General features: G+C 56.1%; 6 protein-coding genes across 6 annotated transcripts; 2 read left to right on the forward strand and 4 right to left on the reverse strand.

Moving 5' to 3' along the window:
* Positions 1-48: 48 nt before the first annotated feature.
* Positions 49-2657, reverse strand: GGS23DRAFT_56565 (uncharacterized protein). Its single transcript, XM_051516231.1, has 3 exons — positions 1221-2657; positions 1047-1143; positions 49-990 (listed from the first exon to the last, which is right to left on the reverse strand). Exons 1-3 carry the CDS (start codon positions 2177-2179, stop codon positions 388-390), a joined length of 1659 nt encoding a protein of 552 aa, XP_051371886.1. The 5' UTR covers positions 2180-2657; the 3' UTR covers positions 49-387.
* A 2058-nt stretch (positions 2658-4715) lies between these two features.
* GGS23DRAFT_56598 (FACT complex subunit pob-3) lies at positions 4716-7165 on the reverse strand. Its single transcript, XM_051516247.1, has 4 exons — positions 6834-7165; positions 6549-6771; positions 5981-6480; positions 4716-5918 (listed from the first exon to the last, which is right to left on the reverse strand). Exons 1-4 carry the CDS (start codon positions 6842-6844, stop codon positions 4940-4942), a joined length of 1713 nt encoding a protein of 570 aa, XP_051371887.1. The 5' UTR covers positions 6845-7165; the 3' UTR covers positions 4716-4939.
* A 681-nt stretch (positions 7166-7846) lies between these two features.
* Positions 7847-10704, forward strand: GGS23DRAFT_568583 (uncharacterized protein). The gene is made up of 7 exons (XM_051516408.1): positions 7847-8150; positions 8243-8331; positions 8397-8539; positions 8606-9174; positions 9229-9265; positions 9333-9447; positions 9504-10704. The coding sequence occupies exons 1-7, from the start codon at positions 8117-8119 to the stop codon at positions 10290-10292; spliced, it is 1776 nt and encodes a 591-aa protein (XP_051371888.1). The 5' UTR covers positions 7847-8116; the 3' UTR covers positions 10293-10704.
* GGS23DRAFT_56626 (Phosphoribosylformimino-5-aminoimidazole carboxamide ribotide isomerase) lies at positions 10544-12334 on the reverse strand. The gene is made up of 3 exons (XM_051516263.1): positions 11593-12334; positions 11250-11439; positions 10544-11123 (listed from the first exon to the last, which is right to left on the reverse strand). The coding sequence occupies exons 1-3, from the start codon at positions 11890-11892 to the stop codon at positions 10789-10791; spliced, it is 825 nt and encodes a 274-aa protein (XP_051371889.1). The 5' UTR covers positions 11893-12334; the 3' UTR covers positions 10544-10788.
* A 1-nt stretch (position 12335) lies between these two features.
* Positions 12336-13586, forward strand: GGS23DRAFT_56625 (uncharacterized protein). The gene has a single exon (XM_051516262.1). The coding sequence runs from the start codon at positions 12521-12523 to the stop codon at positions 13454-13456; it is 936 nt and encodes a 311-aa protein (XP_051371890.1). The 5' UTR covers positions 12336-12520; the 3' UTR covers positions 13457-13586.
* Positions 13587-14794: 1208 nt separating this feature from the next.
* On the reverse strand, positions 14795-17877 carry GGS23DRAFT_56630 (STE-domain-containing protein). The gene is made up of 4 exons (XM_051516265.1): positions 17417-17877; positions 15761-17357; positions 15606-15689; positions 14795-15419 (listed from the first exon to the last, which is right to left on the reverse strand). Exons 1-4 carry the CDS (start codon positions 17541-17543, stop codon positions 15143-15145), a joined length of 2085 nt encoding a protein of 694 aa, XP_051371891.1. The 5' UTR covers positions 17544-17877; the 3' UTR covers positions 14795-15142.
* Between the last annotated feature and the right edge of the window lie 620 nt (positions 17878-18497).

Here is an 18497-nt window from a genome sequence, read left to right on the forward strand (position 1 = left end):
ACATGCCTCCACCTCCCAACCGCAGCGTAATCCCCCACCCACGGGGCACTGGACGTGCATCATATTAACCGCGTCCCCTCTCCCTCCGGTACGCCTGTTCCTATGCTCGCTATGCCTGGGAGAGATTCGATGCGGTGCGTAAGCCGCCTTTGTTGATAGCCACCTCGGACGCCGATGTCGAGTATTTCTCTACCAGGCCGCGGCGTATCCCTCGTATATATATATATATTATATATATCCTTTGGCTATATTTAGGATTGCGCAGAGGCAATCCTACCAGCCTATACGCCCAAACTCTCGCTTCTCCCTGGCCGCTGACGAGGAAGGACAGGACATGCCCGCTCACAGCACCGAGGTGTTGACATAGAACAGAATTTGAGCAGTACCCTACGATCTATCGATTCCGGCGGCGGCGGCGGCGTCTAGGCTGCTCATGCCGTTCTGCCTCGCACTCTCCTGACTTGTCCGCGACGGGTTGCCATCAAAAACCCACGGGCCCGCGTCGTTGCGCGGCGTGATCGGGCCTTCGTGATTGCTCGCCAGAGGGTGATTCGGCGACGGGGTTCGATTGGCGCTCGCACGCGCCGTTGCATTCGGTATCGGGACCGGCTCTGTTACGGTATGTCTCAGCGCAGGATGCTGGGCCGACGGGCTGGCATCGAGATGCATCGTCATGTCCCCGATGTCAAGATGGTCGTGTGCCAGCTGGGCTGTGTTGCTGTTGCCATTCGGCGGCGCTTGAATCGGCCCGACCTCGTCTACCGGTTGAGATGCCGGCTCCGTCGGCAGCCTCTCTTCCTGGACGTCGTCGACGCCCGAGTCTAGTTGCTGCCATTCGTCAGATGGCTCGTCCACCTCGGCATCTAGGTCGGCCGTGGCCCGGCAGTTCGGGCATATGAATATCGGCGACGACGGTCCCGACAGCATCTCACGGATGCATTTGAAATGCCAAGTATGGGAGCAAGGAGCGACGAAGAGAGATTGGCAGGGCTTCCGAGGCAAATACGCATTAGTCACGAGCAGGTGGGTGGGTTGGCTGGACGTACCGCGATGGCATTCAAGCAGATGGAGCAATCCTGCGCATGGGCCGCCGAGGACGCCGTTGTCGAGGTCAAATCTCGCAACCGCTTGTGCGTCGCCATGCTGCCAGCTTGTTAGCCATCTTTATACGTCCTGGGACGGACGCAGGATCCGGGCGAGCCGTAAGAAACAGGCCTTACTTGAAGGTGTTGGGCTTCGACTGCCAGCCTCGGTTTAGCTCGATGCGCATCTTTACGCATCGGTAAATCATCTCCTCGCCCCCCTTGAAGTCTATCCCTAGCTGGACTATGTCGCCATCGTTAATGGGGAAGGGCTTGGATTCGGTACCGGGGGCGCTGAGGCGGATGTGGTTGAGGAACGTGCCAGATGAGCTCTTGACGTCCTTGATGTACCACTTCCCCTTCTCGTACCAGAACTCGCAGTGGCGACGGCTTACGACCTTGCTCTTAAACCCGACCGGGGCCGCCGACGGTGTGTTGATGGGTATGGGAGCGTGGTTCTCTCGCTCCGAGTACCGGCCGACCTTGATGATCTCCTTGCCCGTGGGTAGGGTGCGTGAGACGGGACTGAAGGATAGAGATGGGCGATTCGATCGCGTATCGTAGAAGGCCGAGAAGCGTATGGTGGGTAGCATATCGTGGGTTAGGTCGCCCGTTGTCGCTGATCGCGTCCGCGTCATGTCGGGTGCGTCGGATGGCTGTTCGGCCGCGTCAGTCTGGGTGTTGGACTCTATCCTCGAGTTCAGGAGAGCCTCAGAAGCCGCTTCAGAGAATCTGCTGGTGCGGCGACGGTGAGTCCTGCTCAAATCGTTGTTTGGGTCGGATGTTGTGGTATGTGGATCCGACTCGGCCTCATGGGGAGCCGCAGACGTCGACGTCTGGGCTGCGGTGGGCGAGGCAGTGGGCCGTGCGGCGAGTAGTGTGGGTGTGGATGTGGTGGCGACGGGTGCTTCGTGGGCAGCCGGCCGGTTCTGGTGGGCGAGGCTGGTGGAGTCGCGAGACAAGAGATGAAGATGGATCAAGCCGCGTAACCTGCTACCCCGGCCGGGAGAGGAAGCAGTCGCGGTAGAGGCGGTTGTAGTAGTGGGTGCGAGAGGCGGGAAGAAGCCTGGGGATGGCGGCGTAGGTTGCGTGAACATTGATTACGGCGGTTTAGGTGGGTGCGCAGGAGGGGGGGAAGGGGAGCAAATGATTTATCTCTGGGGCTATGAGGGATTCTCCGACTGGATGTGGAGTCGCGGTTGGGCGTGCGGTCGATGGGGATGAAAGTACTGGTGCTGCTGTTTTCTGCGGATTGGCAAGCCGCAGCCCGTCATTTAATTGGGACAAGTGACGAATCAAAGTACCAGCGGAATCAGATGTCTTTTTCCCTCTTCTGTTCGGTCTTCCCGTCTTACTCTTCGTCGCTTTCGTCTTACTCTTTATACTTCTTCCCTTTCGGTTCGTTTATAGGGACAGTGGGAGGGTCGAGAGATGAGAGATAGAGGGGAAATCGAGAAGAGGAGGAGGAGGAGTAGGAGGAGGAGGAGAGAGAGAGACGGACAGATAGATAGGCAGACAGGCTAGCTAGGGAAATATAGGGGAATACGCCCCAATCAAGGAGTTGCTACTAACTGGGTGTTGAAAGACCCTTAACAGCAGCCGGACGAGCCTGTCTCGGGGAATGTGGGTTTTTTTTCCCTTCCCTCTCTTCGTCTTCTTAGCGTCCGCCGAGGGGTCTAGCGGTGGATGTATGTATGCAACATGGGAAGTCCTGTGGCAGAGGGCGAGCAGGTCTCGACGAATTGGCCCCGAGGTAAGATGCGGAGTCGGCTGATCAGTTGATTGATCTCACCACGGGATCTAGGCCTGGTTGGACGTGGACCCAGGTAATTGCTCGCATGGACGCAGATCGTCTATCACGGCTAGCAGCGTAGGCAGGCGACAGCACAAGTCAGTCGGACCGTGGTTAGAATCGCTATCGCCGCGAAGGCGCGGAGGTATGCATTTATACGTGCGTGTAGAGTATCTCGTAGAGAGAGGGAGAGAGGGAGAGAGGGGAGAGGGCAAGTAAATGCTGATGGTTAGGCAAGGCAGGGGGCGGGTAGCTCAGTTGCTAATCCGGATCCGCGACGATGGACAGAACGGGACGATCGAGGAGTGAAAAGGAGAGAAGAAGAAAAGGGATCGAAACACGGAGCCATGACACGAAGACAATGCGTATTATAATTACTGTCTCTTGGGAATTCAGTAGCGTAATATATGGTACGTAGGTATACTCATATGTCGGCTTCTTGCCTCGAACATCCTTTACCTGAGGAGGTGGCAGAGGTACTGAGGTTGATGTAGGCATGTATCGATGTAGAGAGAGGCATGTATCTGTCTAGGTACCCCCAGGTAGGTAGACCCCAACCATGGATGTCAAGCGAGTATTAGAGGGAGAAAAAAAAGGGGGGGCACTCTTTTTCCCCATCTTCCTTCGTCCCTTTACTGCCCGAGTACCTACCTACCTACCTAGGGTACCCAAGGAGGTAAGTGTGTACTTCCATCCCCTGCCACAACCATCCTCTCCATATCTCCGGGAAATCGTGGGTAACTGACGACATCTCACATGGCGCCATTGAGCAGAGCCTTAGCAGTCTAGCCCAGTACGTGCCTAGCTTACGCTAGTAGGGAGGGATACCTCCCTCCTATCTGCCTATATGATTCATATACATAGACGTATCTAATATTTAGCCAGGTATACAGATCTGTACGCGCGATGTGCTATGTAGGACCCGTTGTGTAAATGGGCCACAGCATCACTGCTGAGATTCCCGCACTTTAGGTTCCGGCGCCTCTCCTGGAGACCAGGTACCTCTGGCAGGAGAGGTGCGACTGTAACCTTGTGGCCGAAGCTATAGCCTGTCGGTACCCGCCCATTCCATCCGATAAGATCAAACATGGGTATATACGTTGGGCAGGCATCACTTCGCTATGTCGCCTATACCTAAGTTAAGATTGGTTAATTCTCCTTCATGAATATTTTCCCCGTTGTATCGGAATCGAGTTCAGCCATGCATAATACTGTCTTGGGCACCTTTTAACGACTACCTGAGGTTGATGACCTAGGCAGGCGGAAAGGGATGTCCACCTACTGTTTATCATATGGAATTTTGACCCAGACTAGAAGACGGAAAACAGGTACGTTCGACGCCATCCCTTGTTCTCGGGTCAAGTCTATAACACACACACACACACACACACACACACACACACACACACACACACGCATGCATGCATGCATATAAACGGTGGGGACTACTCTGTGTGTATGTATAGACAGTATAGAACTTCCCCAGCTTGTGACGGGTCACATCCCATCTTTGCTTGATGGTGGCCGTTCTTATCCTCCCCCCCAATAAGTAGGAACATGAGCGATAAAGCTGAGGGTATATGAAAATGCTTGGAGATTCATAGCCGTGAGGTAGCATGTGCGGTGAGCGTGTGCGAAGAGCGAGTGGCGTCGAGCGAATAGGTTCGCCAGCTTAGCCGGTGTGGATGTGAGAGCACTGGGAATGCAACTAGAATGCACCAAGCATTCGGCGCTGGGGCGCGTAATACTGGGGGTTAAGCGTCGCATTTCATATCGAATTAAGCATCACACTCTAGAAGACCGCCTTGCCAGACAGATTCAACTCTGTCATGAGTTTTCCTGTACTGGCAACGCGCCGATAACAAGCAGCGGGTTAGGCTGCGGAGTTCCAGATCTGCAAGTCTCGTAGCCGAATAACGGTGCAAAACTTCCGTGTAGCCCAGCAAAGCAATCAAATAATCCTAACGCCGATACTGCCATCCCTACTGCTAGCCGTTGAAATCATTCCGCGAGAGGCCGGGCATATGCCATAATGCTTTAGACAGGAGAGACGGATAGGCGAGCCTTATTTGCCGGTCTTCTGCTTCTTGGGCTTGGGCTTTTGGTCCTCGTCGTCCTCGTCCGCCATGTCATCATCTTCGCCACCCATCCCACCGTCGACGTCACTCTCCGCACTGCCGGTACCCGACGACTCGTGGGCCGAATCGTATTCCTCGGCAACGTCGCTTTCGCTTTCGGCCTGGAAGTCCTCGTCCACGCTCTCTTCGTCCTCGTCGGCCGAGCCGCGGTCTGCTCTAGGGCCGACCACCTCCTCCTCGGATTCGTCCATCACCTCCTCGCGGAGGGCGGCAGCAAGGAGGTTGGCATCTTCGTCAATCTCATTCTTGACGCGCAGACCCTTGAGTTTGAAAAACCCCTCGAGGGCTTTCAGATCCTCCCTGTTGATGTTGCTGAACTGATGAGAGGGACCGCCGCTCTTCATATGGACTGCGATATCAAAGGTTGACAGGGCAGACACCGCACCGCTAACACGGGAAAAGGTAATGGAGGACGTCTGGTCGTATGACACGTACGTGGCAGGCTTCGGCACGAACATGAAAGCTTTCTCGAGGCAGTAGAGGAATCCTTCTGCCGCTTTGATCGAGCACTTGATGCCGAACTGGTTCCGGTGCGTCAGGAAGTCTTTCGCCGGAGAGGTGATCTTCTTGTTAGCTAGGCCCTTGAAAATGTACGTAATGACCTGGTGCAGAGGTTGTTCGTAATGCGGTTGGAGTCTGTCCTTGTACTGCTCATTCAACTGCTCTTCGGTGAGGTTGAGATCGATAGTAACCTCCTCATCCTTCTTAGCCTGCATGACTATGAACGGGTAGCGCGTCTGTCCTTGACGTAACGGTGGATCTAAACCGATACATAGCATGAAATGCAAGTCGTCCGGCTTCGGCAAGACCATGAACTTCTTGATGGCCTCGTACTGGATCTTGTAATCATACGTCTTGCCGCGGAGGCGGAACGACGCTTCATACATGTCGATATCAAACCGGCCGCTGCGGCCTCGTAAGAAACGTGCACATCCCGGGTATCTGGAGAGGTAGGGGAGTAAACTAACCGAGGCGTAAGGTGGAGGACTTCCAAGAAAGTAGCGATTGCATCGCCGGCGGTTTCGCCGATCTCGGCCTTGTCCATGAGAGTCTCGTAGAAGAGGGTAGCAGCGTTCTTCTCTTCTTCTCCGCCGCTTCCCGCATCCTCGCCCTCCGTCTCCTTGCGAGTAGTAGTGCCCGGGATGTAGAAGCGCATCTCGACGAGCTGATCCTTGCCAGCGCCCGACTTTTTGCCACGACCTCGCGCTCCGCCGAGGTGTCCATTGGTACCGGTGTCGTTCTCATTCGATGCTGCGAACTCGACTGCGACCTCGTTGCGACCGGCTAGGTTGGTGTTGGAGATCTCGGAGTAGGGTATCTCGAAGGAAGGTTTATTCTGGACGTTAAAGACGATCTCGGCCTTGCTGAATTCCGTCTTACCCCAGTTCCAGCCTCGCAGGGCGTGTTCCTTGGGATCGAGATTGATGCTGTACCAATTCTTGAATATCTTGGTCAAGCGTTCCGCATCCTGCATAGGCGAAGATGGTTAGGGGGGATGCAGCGTGATCGCGACAAGGACGTCGGCTGTTCTCTCACCTCTTGCTGAAAGCCATCTAGATGTACAAGCTCTGAGGACCGCTTAAGAATTTTAACCTCGTAGCCCTTCGCAGCGCGGCTCCACTGGGCGCTGGCAATGTCGCCTCGATCGAGAGTAAAGGTGTTGCCGCCGGTAGAGGGCTTCCAGCCCAATCCGTTCTCAGCGAATCGGCACTTTCCGGGCTCCCTAGACAAGTCCAGGAAGATGTTGTCGAAGTTCTCACTGTTCGACATCCTCGTTAGGAAGCAGCATCGCGAGAGGTAAGGAGACGATGATCGACTTACAAAGCTGCCATGTCTAATGATAAGGATGGCAGAATGTGAAGAGGATGGATTTGTTGCAGGTGAGGTTGAGGGGTTGGGGTGCGGCAACGGGAGGAACCACCTCTTGATAAAACGGCGTTCCTGGTGTATAGAGGCAGAGACTAGCCACAGTCGCGTTCAGACGCGCTAGAGCTAAAAATTCCAGCAAGGTCCCTCTCCGGTGTATGAGCAAATCGGGGTCCATCACGTGATTGCGCACCTAAGCTAATCATCCCGATTACGTAGGATGTATGAGTGGTGCCCCTACACGTACATCGACGTGGGTTTCAGCAGGCACTTTAGGCTTTCACCGCCACCCGCATAGGCTACCTACCTCCTAAGGTAGCTCCTAAGGTAGGTACATTAGCGGTGCACTCCCAGAAGAAATGCGTTAGTCTCATGTACCTAACTTAGCTCAAGCGTACAGACCGCTTAGGTACCTGCCCCTAAAATTAAGGGACCGGTACCTACCTACATGCAGTTTTGCTAACCGACCCGAGTACAGACTACGTCGTATACAATTCCGAGTCTATTGAAATATGATAACAGGCACCTTAGTTTTTCAAGTGCGTAAACAATTAATATACGATAATATTACCATGTCGTAATAAAAGGCAACGCTTCCAGTGCCCTTCTCAAGGGCTTTCCGCTACACCACTGCTCCTATAGTACCACCTTCTCCTCCGGTGCCGGGGTTAGCGGGCCTTCCCCGTTCAAAGAAAGGCATGCACCCACATGTGGCTGGAATATTTCAAATAATACGCAGCACCTGTTACCACGGTGCAGCGGGTACCCAGAGAAGTACCTGCCTAACGCAATACATAGGGGACCGGTACCTGACTGAGGCAGCAGCAGCTACAGGTTGTGAATCGTTGCAGACCCCACCCACCCCCGAAATTCTCGTCGCCGAGGGCTCAGGAGACTCCAGTACTATGCAAGTACACATTATGTATGTAAGTACACGACATACGCACAATGTATGAGCTGCAGAGGAAGTACTCGGATACCTTCAAGGTTAGGTACCTTAGCTCGAGGGCCACATAATCGATGTACCTACATAGTTTCATCAGTCCTTTGATCCATCAACCGATCAACCCATCTACCAACCTACTAATATCTCTATTGCTTCATTCTCCCCTATTGCCAAACTTCCCTCTCTCGCTCTCCTCCCCTAGCCCTCAACATCGTCTGCGTCGTATGTTGGCTAGTTGAAATCCCATTCTCTCCCCGACTTCATCTCCTCTCCCACCACCCAGTAACCAACCATGGCTGGTCGCTTTGTTCGGGCGTCCAAATACCGTACGTTGCTTGGCCGCCTCCTACCTACCTACACCATACCCTACCTGCTCGGATAGCTTGCGGTCGTAGCAACCCGACTAACCTCGACGTAGGGCACGTCTTCGGTAAATCGACGCGGAAGGAGTTCTGCTACGACAACCTACGCATCAGCCGAAATGCTTGGGATACCAACCTGGTCAAGGTCTGAACCCCCCTTCCGCTCTTTGTTGTCTCGTAAGCGGGAGAGCTGACAGCTTGTCGCAACAGGCCAATCCAGACTACCTTGCCGTCAATTGGGAGGCTAGTGGTGGAGGTGCATTTGCTGTCATTCCTCTGAATGAGAAGGGAAAGCTACCCGACGTGATCCCTCTGTTCCGTGGTCACACTGCCGCCGTTCTCGATACCGACTGGTGCGCACGCGACCCCTCGAGTAACTGGTCCCCTATTCCGAAGACCCTCACCTAATATTGCTCAAGGAACCCTTTCAACGACCGCCTAATCGCGTCAGCTTCCGATGATGGCAAAGTGATGCTGTGGGAGGTGCCCAAGGACTTCACCCTGTTAGGAGATGCCGAAGAACCCGCCGACGTCTACCCCGTCGCCAAGTTGAGCGCACATTCGAGGAAGGTTGGACAGGTCCTGTTCAACCCCGCTGCCGAGAACATACTAGCATCCGCATCCGGCGACCTCACGATCAAAGTCTGGGATGTTGGTGCTGGATCCGCCGCTCTTACCTTGAAGCACCCCGATGTTGTGCAAAGTCTGTCTTGGAGTGCTAGCGGTACATTTCTGGTGACGACCTCGAGGGATAAGAAGCTTCGTGTATGGGATGTTCGACAGGAACGACCTGCGCATGAAGGTCCAGGCCACGAGGGGGCCAAGAACAGCCGTGCGGTCTGGCTGGGTGAGCAGAACAGATTTGCCACTACCGGCTTCTCGAAGATGAGTGATCGTCAACTCGCTCTTTGGGAACCTGGCAACAACACACCCATTGGGGGGTTTAATAACCTTGATAGTATCTCGGGTGTTTGCATGCCTTTCTGGGGTAAGGTTGCCTGCCGCATATGCGTCTCTGGGATATCGCTGACTTTGGCATAAGACGATAGCTGCAATTGCTTGTACCTTGCTGGAAAGGGGTAAGTTCTCTTATTGATTCCGGCCTGTACGGCGGCAGTTCCTAGCTAATCGGGGTCGATCGGTTAGTGATGGCAATATCCGCTACTTCGAGTATGAGAACGACAAGTTTGAATTCCTTTCAGAGTATAAGTCCCCTGAACCTCAACGGGGTATTGCTTTCCTCCCCAAGCGCGGCGTCAACGTGAGTTCTAAGTAGTTTTTTTTTTGTAATGTATAACCGGGCTAACACCTGCAAAGGTTCATGAGAATGAAGTCATGAGGGCGTTCAAGACTGTCAACGATGCGTACATTGAGCCCATCTCCTTTACGGTGCCTCGGCGGGCTGAGACATTCCAGTCGGATATTTATCCGCCGGCCGTTGGCCTCAAGGCTGGTGTCAGCGCCGGCGAGTGGCTGTCGGGGAAAACGGGTCTGCCACCAAAAATCGACTTTGAAAGCGTCTATGATGGCGGCGCACCTGTTGAGGTTCCGGCTAACTACAGGCCCTCTGCTCCCCTGGCAAGCCCTTCTCTGCCCAAGCCCACCCCAAAGAAAGAGCCAGAGCCGGCGCCGGCTACACCGCGGTCTCCGCCTACTACGACAAAAGAGCAAACCCGCTCCATAGCCGCAATAGCCTCGAAGTATGATGACGACGGCGTGGATGATGACACCTCGAGTTTCGAAGAGGTATCTAAACCGCTTCAGCGGAGCGCGCTGCCTCCCTCTCCGACCAAGACTACGTCGGCACCGGCTCCGAGGGCAGCGTCGCCAGTCAAATCGCCTACGTACGCATCGGCCCCAGCTGCGGCAATCTCTGCCCCGCCACCGACGGGCGGTTCTGCGGGCGGCCCGAGGGTCGAGTCGACACTCGAGCAGATCAAACAGCTCATAGAAACGCAGACGCAGATGATCACCGCGCAAGGCCAGCAAATCAACCACCTGACGAGCGAGGTTGACGGCCTCAAGAAGCGAGTGGGATCCGGGTCGCAGGATCAGAGAGAGCGCATCCGGCAGCTAGAACTCGAGCTGGAAGAGCTAAGGTCATGAGACGAGAAAAGTGCCGGCGATGTCGTAGCAGCGCCCGCGTGTTGGAGGTAAGATGGAGTAAGAAGAGACCGGGTCGAGCTCACCAGATAATGGATAACGATCGTGATGAAGCCTGTTACTTACCATCGATGGACAGCATTTGTTTGGTGCATTCAGGATGTGTTGTGTTTTTTTGTTTCCCGCCCTGCATGTGCTCCTCCACGAGCCTGCTTTTGTATCCATACATGTGTGGGATTATTATGAAAGCTTCCTCATTCGTGCGGGCACGGCGTCATTGTCGATTCTCCGTCATTTCGGTGGGGGAGCTTTTGGAGGGCGGAAGAGAGAGGGGGGGAAGAAGGTAGGGATATTTCGGAGGCACGCTCTCCCGATAAAACATAATCTTAGGTAGTTGATATTCTTAAGGCTAGCAACCTCTCAATATTCTACAATCATCCTTGCTATTCACTATTCTTCTTCCCCTCTTTTTGTTTTCACAAGCATAATCGGGCCCCTACTATTGATGGCTGCCTCCCTCGCTCGCCACCTTTACCCCCCCCAGTTCCTGTTCCTGTTCCGCGTTCCACGCGACGCAGTCGTCGAACTTGACGCCGGTGCCGCCGAAGCAGTCGAGCGCGCTGCCGATGGTGAGGTCGACCCTGCCGCGGCTCAGCCGCTTCACCAGCTCCAGGTCGCCGAGGCTCCTGCCGCCGCCGGCGTAGGTGACGGGGATGGAGCACCAGTCGGCGAGGCTCGCGACGAGGCTCTCGTCGACGCCCTTCTGCAGGCCCTCGTTGTCGGCGGCGTGGACGAGGAACTCGGAGCAGTAGGGCTCGAGGGATCGTATGGAGTCTGCCGCGGCACCGTTAGACGACGCTTCGCGAGAGCTCTCGGGCCCTCCCATCGAGGGGGAAAGGGGGCGGTTGCGAGCTCGGCCGGGCGCGCGCGAAAAGGGGGGGGAGGGGGGGGGGGACCTACCCTGGTTCACCTCCATGTCGGTGACGGTCTGCCACTTGTTCGTGGCGACGAACCAGCGGCCGTCGCCCCGCCGCCGGCAGCTCAGGTCGACGACCAGCCGGTCCTTCTGCCCGCCGAGCGCCGCCAGCACGGCGTCGAGCCGCGCCTGGCTGAACCGGCCGCCGGGGAACAGGAACGACGTGACGATGACCTACTGGAGCGGGTTTGCCCGGTCAGCGATGCCGGCCCGCGCGCGCGATGGGGTTTGCCTCGATCGCCAGCCCGTCTACCGCCTGCGCCCGCGGTCTTCTCAGACCGCGGCTAGAGCGAGCGGGCGGCAAGCCACGGCCTCTGTCGGTCTCACCTTGCTCGCGCCGCGCCGGATCCAGTCGGCGGCGTTCTGGTCGTCGACGCCGCCGCCGACCTGGAGGTGGCCGGGCCAGGCGGCGACGGCGGCGGCGGCGGCGTCCCGGTTGCCGGGGCCCAGCATGATGACGTGGGCGCCCTCGAGGCGGCGGTCGCGGTACAGGCGGGCGAAGTGGTCGGCGGGGTGGCGCGAGACGTGGTTCGTCTGGAGCTCCGAGGTGGAGCTGTCGAGCGTGCCGCCGACGATCTGCTTGACCTGCCCCGCGTGCAGGTCGATGCACGGTCTGAAGCGCGTCATCGCGCCTCGCGTTCCGCCCTACGAATACCGGGGGGAGAGGGCAGGGGGCGAACCTATCTGGAGAATAGGATGGGAGCGAAGGGAGTGGGAGAAGGGAGGAAAGGGGGGTTGACGAGAAGGACCTCGACGAGCTTAGAGCGAATGGGGTGTTTGCATGGTTACAGAATTGGGAAAATCTGATAAGGTGCGTATATTCGATTATCAGGTGTAGGGCATTGTCGGTTATATGGAATATGATGAGGTACCAACTAATTCGGCGTAGCCGTTCATCAGTGGTGGGGTGGTCGTCGTTGAGTGGTACTCCCACCTGTAGGTCTGGGTAGGTACCTGACCTAGGAGGAGGCAGGTATCTCTGTTGTCCCGGTACCTAACGGAGGTACATCAGACAACTTTGTGATCTCATCGCGAGGCTGCGGCAGGGTCATTTTTAGCCCAACCCAAATATCTCCTTTGATTGGCTCCCGGGAATAGTTGAACAAGGCTTTGTAGCCACCCTTAAGTATTTTTCGGTAAGGGGTTTTATTGATTCGTCGTCTCCTGTCCTCCTATAAACACCCTTCAACCTATCATTCATCATCCACCTCGCAGCTTCACACACTACACCTTCTGAACCGGCACCAGGCGCAAAATGGCCACGGCTCTCGGAAAGCGCAAGTTGCGCGCCCAGGAACAGGAACCAGCGGTGTCGCAGGAGGAAGCCCAAGCTATTTTCCGCCGGCACTTCGAGGCCCAATTCGCGCCCCTAGAGGTGTCAAGCCCGATCGCCCTGCGGAAAGAAACCGGGCCAGTACCAGAAGTCGAAGACCTGCGCTCAGATTCCGACTCGGACAACGATTCGTGGGCGGGCGTCTCCGGCCCCGAATCTGACGCGGGGTCATCGGCGACGACCAAGGCCGAGATAATCGAAGTCGTCTCGCACACGCGCTCGCCGCGCCCGCTTCTCAGCGACGTTCTATCGAAGCGCGAAAGCAAGGCCTACCTGTCCTCGCGCCCGCCGCCCCCGTCGACCGAAACAGGCTCTGCTGCCACCGCGACGGCGGCGAAGCGCAAAGCCGGCGCCGCGACGATGGACGAGGACGCGCCGTCGCTGCTGAGGAACGACCTCGAGCTGCAGCGCCTGCTCTCGGAGTCGCACCTCTTCTCGTCGCTGTCGCCCGGCGACGGCGCCGGGGCGATGGAGCACACGGGCCGCAACCGCCACCTGGCGACGGACCTGCGGCTCGCCGCGCTCGGCTCCAAGGCCAGCATCTACAGGCAGGCCAAGATGCCCATGGCGCACCGCAAGGGCATCGTCGCGGCCGCGGGCGCGCGCGAGGCCAGACGGCGGAGGGAGGCGCGCGAGAACGGCATCGTGCTCGAGCGGCCGGCGAAGGGGGGCCGGGCGGCGGCGGCGGGCCGTAAGCGGGCCGGCGGCCGAGCTCCGAAGAGGCAGCGGCCCGTCGACGCGCCCGCCGTCGGCACGTTGCGGAACGGCATGCTGAAGCTGAGCCGCAAGGACATCAGCGCCGTCCAGAGCGACGGACTGCGAGCTGGGGCCAGAGGCGGGAAGAAGAGGAGAAGGTGAGGGGCCGGGGCAGTCTAAGAGGAGAAGGTGCTGGATTCGGTCGATCTTCGTCCAAGGCTAGGCCGCACGATCGTCCATCCAGGCCGCACCACTCCAAGACGACCCGTCACGAGCATAGGCAGCCGTTAGGAGCTATCGAGCGGTGAGGGATCATTAAGAGTCAAGGATGTAGGTGAAGCGTGTACACCATCCACTCTCCGTCCCCTCCCCCCCTCCGGGACCAACAGCCCGTGGAGTTCGGCACCTCGGCCACGTGAACCTTACGTTGAGTTCGGACTGAGTCCGGCCAGACAACGTGGCAGAGCATAGGAAGGATCCAGACCCCCGAGGACAAACGCCAGCTGCCCGCCAGCCCGACACCGAGAATCTCGCGAATACCAAGGAACCGAGTACGCGCAGAGGTGCAGCCAGATAAACAACAAGTTAGCGCTCCACACTGATAGTCCCAGCCTCTCCATATCTGTCCGGGTCGTCGGCGTATCGTATGGGTCAAAGGTGTATCGCGCAAACTTAGGCGGCATGTTTACGGCCTCTATTCAGCGCCTCTCTATACTCTACGACAACGCCGTCCCATGACGGAAAGGGGGGGAGAGGGGAGGGATCCCAGCGAGAAAAACCCGGCTGGGAGTTGTGCTGCCTCCATCTCCTATTAGTCTTCCCAGTAGACAATCAACGCACTTGAGACACGTATCTCGAGATGGCTATCTACTACCGCCCAGACGTGTATGAGTACATATATACATCACGTCCACAATAAGCCGGTGGAGGGGGGAGAATATACTCAGGGACGTACGCACAACGTCGATACGGAGCAGCTAGCACGCGGATATAGTTATATAGAACATTTCTACGTAAAAGGGGATATCTGTTGACAAGGCAAAAGAAATGAAAAATCCACAAGTGACAGAAGCGAACTTCAGATATCGCGCCAGCGCCCCTCCCGCAGAGGTCAACGTCCGCAGATACAGGCACAAACAAACCTCCCCCCATCGGAATTTTACGCCCGCCCTCGCGCTGCCCTGTCCGAACATGATGCTATTGGGACACCAAGAACCTTGCCTCATTCACGTGCAACATGGACCTGTTTCTCGTCCTCCGAGTTTACCCAAGCCAGGAAAAGAAGAGAGACAAAAGAAAAAGAAATCACCGGCTAATGTTACATGAAAATTTATTGTATTGCAAAAAGGTTTGTACGACCTCGTCTTCCATGTGACTCCTCTTCAACACGTCGAAGACCAATCCCAATCCGAATACCTGGTATCATCTTCCATAGGCTCCCCTATCGCTGCCACGAATGTCGAGTGACGCAAGTGAAAATAAAAAAAAAGTTGAAGAAATGAAGAAGGGAAAATGAAGTAAAAGAAAACATATATACAAGTTTGCTGTCCCTTCCGACCACCTGTGCCAGGGAGAGCCTATCTCCCTTACACAAGGCGACTGGAAACCCTTTCATCGGCCACCAGGTCTATGGAATGCATTGAATTTTTTGGTATCCCTCGTTGTCAATAGAAATGAAATATCGCTAGCGTGCGGCGACAGACTCGACAACTCCAAAGCCCCATTAGCCACAAACAACCCCCAGTCTAGAAGCATTACGTGACATGAAATCGCAAAACTCGACGTGACTAGACCAATACGACAGCGGCACCTCGCCGGAATGCAAATCATCGAGACGACAGGGCGCGGTTACATCGCCCCTGTCGGTGCGCTCATCGTCATCGGCATGCTCAGCGTTTGCAAGGGATTGTAAGACGAATGAGCCGCCCCGGCGGCGAGACTGTTGCTCGCCGACGTCGACGTTGCAATCGAGTTCATCGACACCGGAACGTAGCCCGCATCCGAGTTGGGCGACGCCTCCTCGAGCGAACCGAGCTGATCCTCGCCCGAGTATTCTTCTTCTTCCTCGCCGGACAAGGTCAGTCCGTTCTCAGCCCCCTCGCCGCGATCATGGGTGCGCTTGTGCCTGCAGCCATACCGTTAGTCTCGGCTGTCTCGTCACACTTGTCGCTCCTGATGATGATGAAGTGATGTAGGCATCGCTGTCCGCTTCTCGTAGTGTCGGTCGAAGGCATATCGCACAAACATCGCTTCTCATCACAGGATCTTCAAGCTGACAAAGGAAATGTGTTAAGGGAAATCGGGGTCATACTGTGCTAGGTTGTCGGATCTTGAGAACGCTTTGCTACAATAGGGGCAGATGTAGGGTCTTTCTTGGGTGTGCGTTCTCACGTGTCTAGATATTTGGTCAGATACACAACGGCGCACCACACGAGATATATGACAGAAGAAAATAATTGATCTTACCGCTTCAGGTGCTCGAGGCGCTTGAAGAGACGGCCGCACGTAGGAATCGGGCACGAGTGAGATTTTTGCGGGTAGGGGCCGAGCTCCATGACGGTAGCCGAGCGAGCTCGGCGTACCACGTTGGGGCCAGCCTGCATCATCCGCTGCTCGCTTATCGAGCCGTCCCCCGTCAGCTCGTCGCCAGGGAATTGAACCATATCTTGTCGCTGCAGAGACATAGGGTTGAGGGCCGGGCTGCCTTCTACCGTCGACAGTGGCGTGCCATGCCTCGACATGTCCATGTGCTGCTGGTTGGATAGGGAGATGCTAGAGTTGGTGTACGTGAGGCCGGGAGGTGAGTTGCCCTGAGACTCGTCGCCTTCGGCCACTGGGCCAACCGACACCGACACCGATCGTCGGAGGTCCGATGGCCGGTGAGCGCCGGTCTGAATGGCGCCAGCCGCGATGGCCGTTATCGAAGGAGGGATGGACGAACGCCGCCTTCTCTGCTTGTACGTCGGCGATCCTTCAATTACCGAGTAGACGTTGTTGGCTCCGTAGGGGCGCGGGAACTGAGGCCCGGCAAGGTTGGAGGGTGGCAGTTGCATAATTCCATTCAACCCGTTCACACCGCCCATAGGGTCAGGGATGGCCGAGTATAGACCTGTATCCTCGTTGGCCACGTAAGTGGGTTCCGGTCCGATTGCGAGAGCTTGCTGAGGAGGAGTGAGCGGCTCGTAAGACATGCCCCGGTTGCTGTAGTCTTCGTAGTGGGAAGACGCAAAGGATGGCGCTGGCGAATATTCGAGGCCGTATGGCGGCATGGAGGCGTGTCGCTGGTGGTTGTGGGCCATGGTCACGGGCACGCCATTTTGGGTGTACTGGACACGGCTGAAATCGGGCTCCCTCTTAACCATTTGGGGGACCTGTTGAGGAATAGGAGCCATCGCCGTCATGGTGCCGTACGGCATCATGGGGTCCATCCCATCTCCTAAAGGGGCCATGGACTGGGGGATCATTTGCGGCGGGGGCATGGGGTCCATCGCCCGCATCACTGGAGACGGGGCCTGGGACTGGGAATAAGAGACCTGGGCATTGAAAGACGACGAGTTGGCCTGTTGGGCTTTCGTCAATTGCTCGTAGAGCGATTGCGAGGAGTCGTACTGGAAGGAAAGGGCAGGCTCGCTCACGGCCATGGTGGTGGCCTCCTGCCCCATCTTTTCCCTCTTAAGATCCCGTTCCAGAGCATCTAGGAAGAGACGGTCGTGCGGTACGCTATACCAATAAAACACCTTCTGCTTCTTCTGCGTGCGGATGCAGTTGTTCTTGTAGAGAAAATCTAAGAATGGGCTCTTGGGTTCTTCCAAGGACGCATCGGTGCCAGACTTCAGATTTCGTAGATCGGAGAAAATGCCCTCCTCGAACTTTTTCGAGTTCTTAACGGGGCGGCCAAAGGCCTGGAATCGAAACGAAAGGCACCGCACAATGTCGGTGCCCGAGATGTGGAACAAATTGTTCCACAACACGCACGATACATATTCGCCAGTCGGTAATAGGAAGCGTCGGATATACTGCTCTGGTTGCCAGTCGACCGGCGCCGAGATAAGAAAGTACTTCACTGCGACCAAGGGTAAGCTGCGAGCCTCGGACGGGTCTGAATCCGGGATGGACACTTACAATTATCAACCTGCTGCAATGCCACTTGTGCATCGTGTGGTAACGCCTGCTGCGCTTCTGTGCTCAACATAAAGGTTTCGGGCTTCTGAGGCGCCGCCGCGCCCATGGCCGATTGTTGTGAATACATGATATATATACACTTTGATTGTAAAGACGATTTTTCCTCGTCCCTTGCCGTCACCAGCCACTGGTAGTGGCTCTAGCTGTTAATGATGAGGGTCGTGAGATCGTCCGTATTCACTTGCATGGGCAAAAAGTAGATTCCGAGCGTAAATGCCTAGCGGGGGGTGGCCCTGAAGTGCTACTACGCACGACAGACTTGTCGTGTATATGTCGTCGGATTGTCAGTGAGTCGAGGCCAGCCCGCACAAAACCTGATGTGTCCGTTGCAAAAATTATACCAGCAATTGCCACAGGCGAATTGATAGGCGTTCGGGTTCTAAATCGGAGGATCAAGACCACGGTACGAAAGGTGTCGTTTGATTCTGTTTCGAGCGCTGACTCCAGTAGTCCTTGGTCGCTAGCGTGAAAACCGCGTATATGGCGTGAGCCCGGTACACCGTATAGAGGTTCTCGAGGAATGGATCGAATTATATATAGTTCTGGCCGCCTGCAAGGCCGTATGATGTTAGAGTTGAGAAGCCACCGAGGCGATGCGGGAGTTGTTTGGCGAACGCGAAATGGAGATAACTCTTTTTTTAAGCAATAGGTGAAACAGAGAGAGAAAGGCAATTCAGCAAGATGCTTCCGAGGATCAGACGGGGTTGACCAAAGACAAGCAAGCAGGCTATAAGCATGCGCGCTCAACTGCGTCTAGGTGGTGGACTACGGTCGTGCCGGACAGTCGGGCGTACGCTCGAATCAATGAGAAGCGAAACGTCCCGCGATCGCGGAGTGGTTAAAAAAGTTCAGAAAAGGAGACGAGTTCGGCTTCGTGTACCGGGTCGCTCCAGGAGGGAGACGACGGAAGTGAGGGAGGGGTGGTAAGTAGATGTGTTATGGCCTGCAACACGAGAGACGGGCGAGGCGGGAAAGAAGGGAGAAGGGAAAGAAAAAGAGAGAGGGGAAGGGGTTCCGAATA

This window comes from Durotheca rogersii, assembly GCF_024521655.1.
Source record: "Durotheca rogersii strain YMJ 92031201 chromosome Unknown GGS23scaffold_10, whole genome shotgun sequence".
Lineage (NCBI taxonomy): Eukaryota > Fungi > Ascomycota > Sordariomycetes > Xylariales > Xylariaceae > Durotheca > Durotheca rogersii.